At 35.9% G+C, this 3,265-nt stretch overlaps 1 protein-coding gene across 1 annotated transcript; it reads right to left on the minus strand.

Annotated features, from left to right (window-relative positions):
- Nucleotides 1–1,083: 1,083 nt before the first annotated feature.
- LOC141790036 (gamma-crystallin M3-like) lies at nt 1,084–2,001 on the minus strand. Its single transcript, XM_074669667.1, has 3 exons — nt 1,972–2,001; nt 1,447–1,689; nt 1,084–1,362 (listed from the first exon to the last, which is right to left on the minus strand). Exons 1-3 carry the CDS (start codon nt 1,999–2,001, stop codon nt 1,084–1,086), a joined length of 552 nt encoding a protein of 183 aa, XP_074525768.1.
- Nucleotides 2,002–3,265: the final 1,264 nt, after the last annotated feature.

Raw genomic sequence — 3,265 nt, forward strand, 5'->3', positions numbered from 1 at the left:
GAATCATAAATGAATAAATATCTGATCTTTTTGAAATTATCCCTTCAGTTAAAGCAAAGCAAAACCTAATTTAGTGTTAAACTCAGGATTTCTAAAGATTAAAGAAAATAGTTTCAGTTATTTGCAAGCAAAACATAATATATAATAACATTTAAGCTATAAACAGAACAAAAAGACAAATATAAGAAGGATCTGTCTTATGCTTCACAAGTAAAATCCAGTCTACTTTGGGCAGTTTACTCTTCCTTTTCAAGCTGGGATCACTGCACAGCTGAAAAGACTCATGCGTCGCTAATCAAACCAAACATAGTCCTTATAACAGGAATGGAGATGACAATTGCGAGTCAGGCCAGGAAAATTTTCCAAGGGCCTTTGAATGGCAAATTCATTCACAAAAAAAAATGAAGACGGGACAGCCAGCAAAAACAAAATACAGAATTTTTTGGACAAGATGCCCTGACTTGGGTTTTATTCTATCACTGATAAAATGTTGATTAACAAATCTTCTCTTCTTCATGTTTTCATTCGATTAGTCATGCACTAAAATTCTGTAATGTCCTAGAATTCAGATTCTTTATTTAGGGACCTTAAACAGATATAAGACTAAAATATGATTAATCATATTAATTAATTACAAATCCTGTAATTAATTAAATTGATTTTTTTTAATCTTGTGAGAGCACTAGTCTGAAGGTGTAGTGGCAGAGTGGGTGTCAGAAAAAGTGAGTAATTTAATCACCAACCTTTGCTCTTAGATTATGAAGCCAAAATAAAAGTGGTCTTAAAACTACAGTTCCACAAGTGTCCACTAGAGCCTGGCTGTAGAAACAGTAGAAGCCACATACACACTCATTCAAAGAGGCTGAGCTGTACAGCAGCATGTTAACAGCCTGGTTTTGAGTAGCTAATTCCTCTTCTGGCAGTACACTGTACAAGTTAATGAACTTTCAGGTTTTTCCAATAAAAGTCATGGCTGATTTGGCTGAGAGGTGAATTAGCGACCCGCCTCTTAACCTAACTGGAGAAAAAGACTCAAACACAGCGTCAGTGTAGGTTTAAACTCTTTTATTCACAGCAAAGAGTCTACTGACAGGAGTCAGTGATACGCCTGAAGCTCATGAACCTGGTGGGGTTGTTGCCCATGTTCATGAAGTTCCTGTACTCGCCGGGCCTCATGTACATCATCCTGCCTCTGAAGTTGGGCTGCTCGTACATCAGCCAGTGACCGTCCATCACGTTGCAGGACATGCACTGGGACATGCGGTAACGGTCCATGACGTTGTCGCAGTCGTCCGTCAGCTCGTGCATCTGACCGTTGCAGTTCTCCCTCTCGTAGATCATCATCCTGAAGGGTCCTCTGTGCTGTTTTTGAAAAGAGACGTCAGTTAAACTCTGAATATTTCACACTATCAGCCAGTCCTCTATCAGAGGTGTCAGGGAGCTCACCATGGGGACCATACGGCAGGACCTGATGGAGTCGTTCATGCCCATCATGTTCATGCAGTCGGCGTACTCGCCCCTCCTCATGAAGTGCTGGTTACCCATGAAGTTGCTGCGGTCGTACACGATGAAGCAGCCTCTCTCCACCCTGCAGGACTGGCACCTGTTCAGGTAGGAGGACATGTCCGAGCAGTCGCTCATGCACTCGTAGGAGCGACCCTGGAAGTTCCTGTCCTCGTAGAAGACGATCTGAGACAGAGAAGGGAGAAAGACTTTGGTTATATCTGTGCACTTAGGCCTGTTCACACATGTCCCCTTATTCTGAGTAGTTTTGTTTCCTCTCAGCCCCTTCCACGTGCTTCTCCATGAATCCACAGCTGTTATTGTGTGATTCCAATAAACTACAAGAAAAGGTGGACACATTCACACATGCTGCTTACCCAGAAATTTTGTGAATAAAGCTCAGTAGAGCAGCTAGGATGAAACTACCATAAGAAGATTTATACATGAACTAAAAACATAGATGCTCACCCTGCCCATGTTCATTCCAGGAGAAGTCATTTTGTCGATCAGTGGCTGCTGCTGCTGCTGCTGCTGTTGATGCTGCTGGTCTTGGTCTGAACTGTACCTTTCCTGGTTTAACCCTTTCCTTTTATACCTGCTCCAAAGACCGGTCCTTTTGTCCAAAGCCCTGAGCCAGCAGCAGAGTCATAGAAATGCACAGAATATGGTTCACTTTTTCAGGGGCCGGTGGGGTCAGAGTCTTTCTCTGTCTCTCTCTGTGCGGGGGTTGCACTCACATTTTTACCTTTTCATATCTTCAAATAAGACATTTATCTGGACTTGTCAAAAGAATGTGACTCATTTTTTATCTTATGAGTTTTTTTTTGTCTTCCTTTTTTTTTTTAACAAGAAATGTAAGAAAACAACTTGTATAGGATTCAGTTTTTGTCATGTAGGGTATTAAAACAGCATGACTCTTCACTGTGAACTATCAAAACTAATGCTCTCAGGCTTAAACTGTCTTATTCTAAGATAACAATTTTCAAATTCAGTCATACTAAATATAAATCTGTGTTTTAAAAGTTTGTTCATTTTTTTTTCTTTGAGTGTACCATAAAATCTTAAATTCAGCCTGGACATGTTATCTCTGAATCAATAAGTCATGGGATTTTAAAAACTAGTAAAAATAATATTAAAAAAACTTAAATTCATGAATTTCTAAAACAGGTTTCAAGATTCAGTAGATTTTGAATGACTCGGAAACATGTAAACACTATGTGGAACAAACTATGTATATATATATAAATATATATTTATTTACACAAATATATATATATATATATATATATATATATATATATATATATATATATATATATATATATATATATATATATATATATATATATATATATATATATATATGTAAATATATAAAACAAAAATTAATCACTTTGAATTAAAGTGTAATGAGACTTACAGGAACTGCAGTAACATATATATATATATATATATATATATACATATATATATATATATATATATATATATATATATATATATATATATATATATATATATATATATACATACATAGCTTTTTTGGGGTTCAGGACAATTGTTTTCAAGTATTTTGATTTAAAAGTACATCTTTCTCTTGTTTTAACACTTGGGAGTACTTCTCAAGGCATAAAATTGTCTTAAATATGTACAATATATCTATTTTATGATTAAAAAAATCTTTATGTAATTTTTTTTTCATGAAATATGTTTTCTTTTTTGTTATATATTTGATATTCTGAAACTCCCAGGAGGTTATGTG

This window comes from Halichoeres trimaculatus, unplaced genomic scaffold (assembly GCF_033239565.1).
Source record: "Halichoeres trimaculatus isolate MK-OKI-2021-1 unplaced genomic scaffold, fHalTri1.1 fHalTri1_scaffold_5, whole genome shotgun sequence".
Taxonomy (NCBI): Eukaryota; Metazoa; Chordata; class Actinopteri; order Labriformes; family Labridae; genus Halichoeres; species Halichoeres trimaculatus.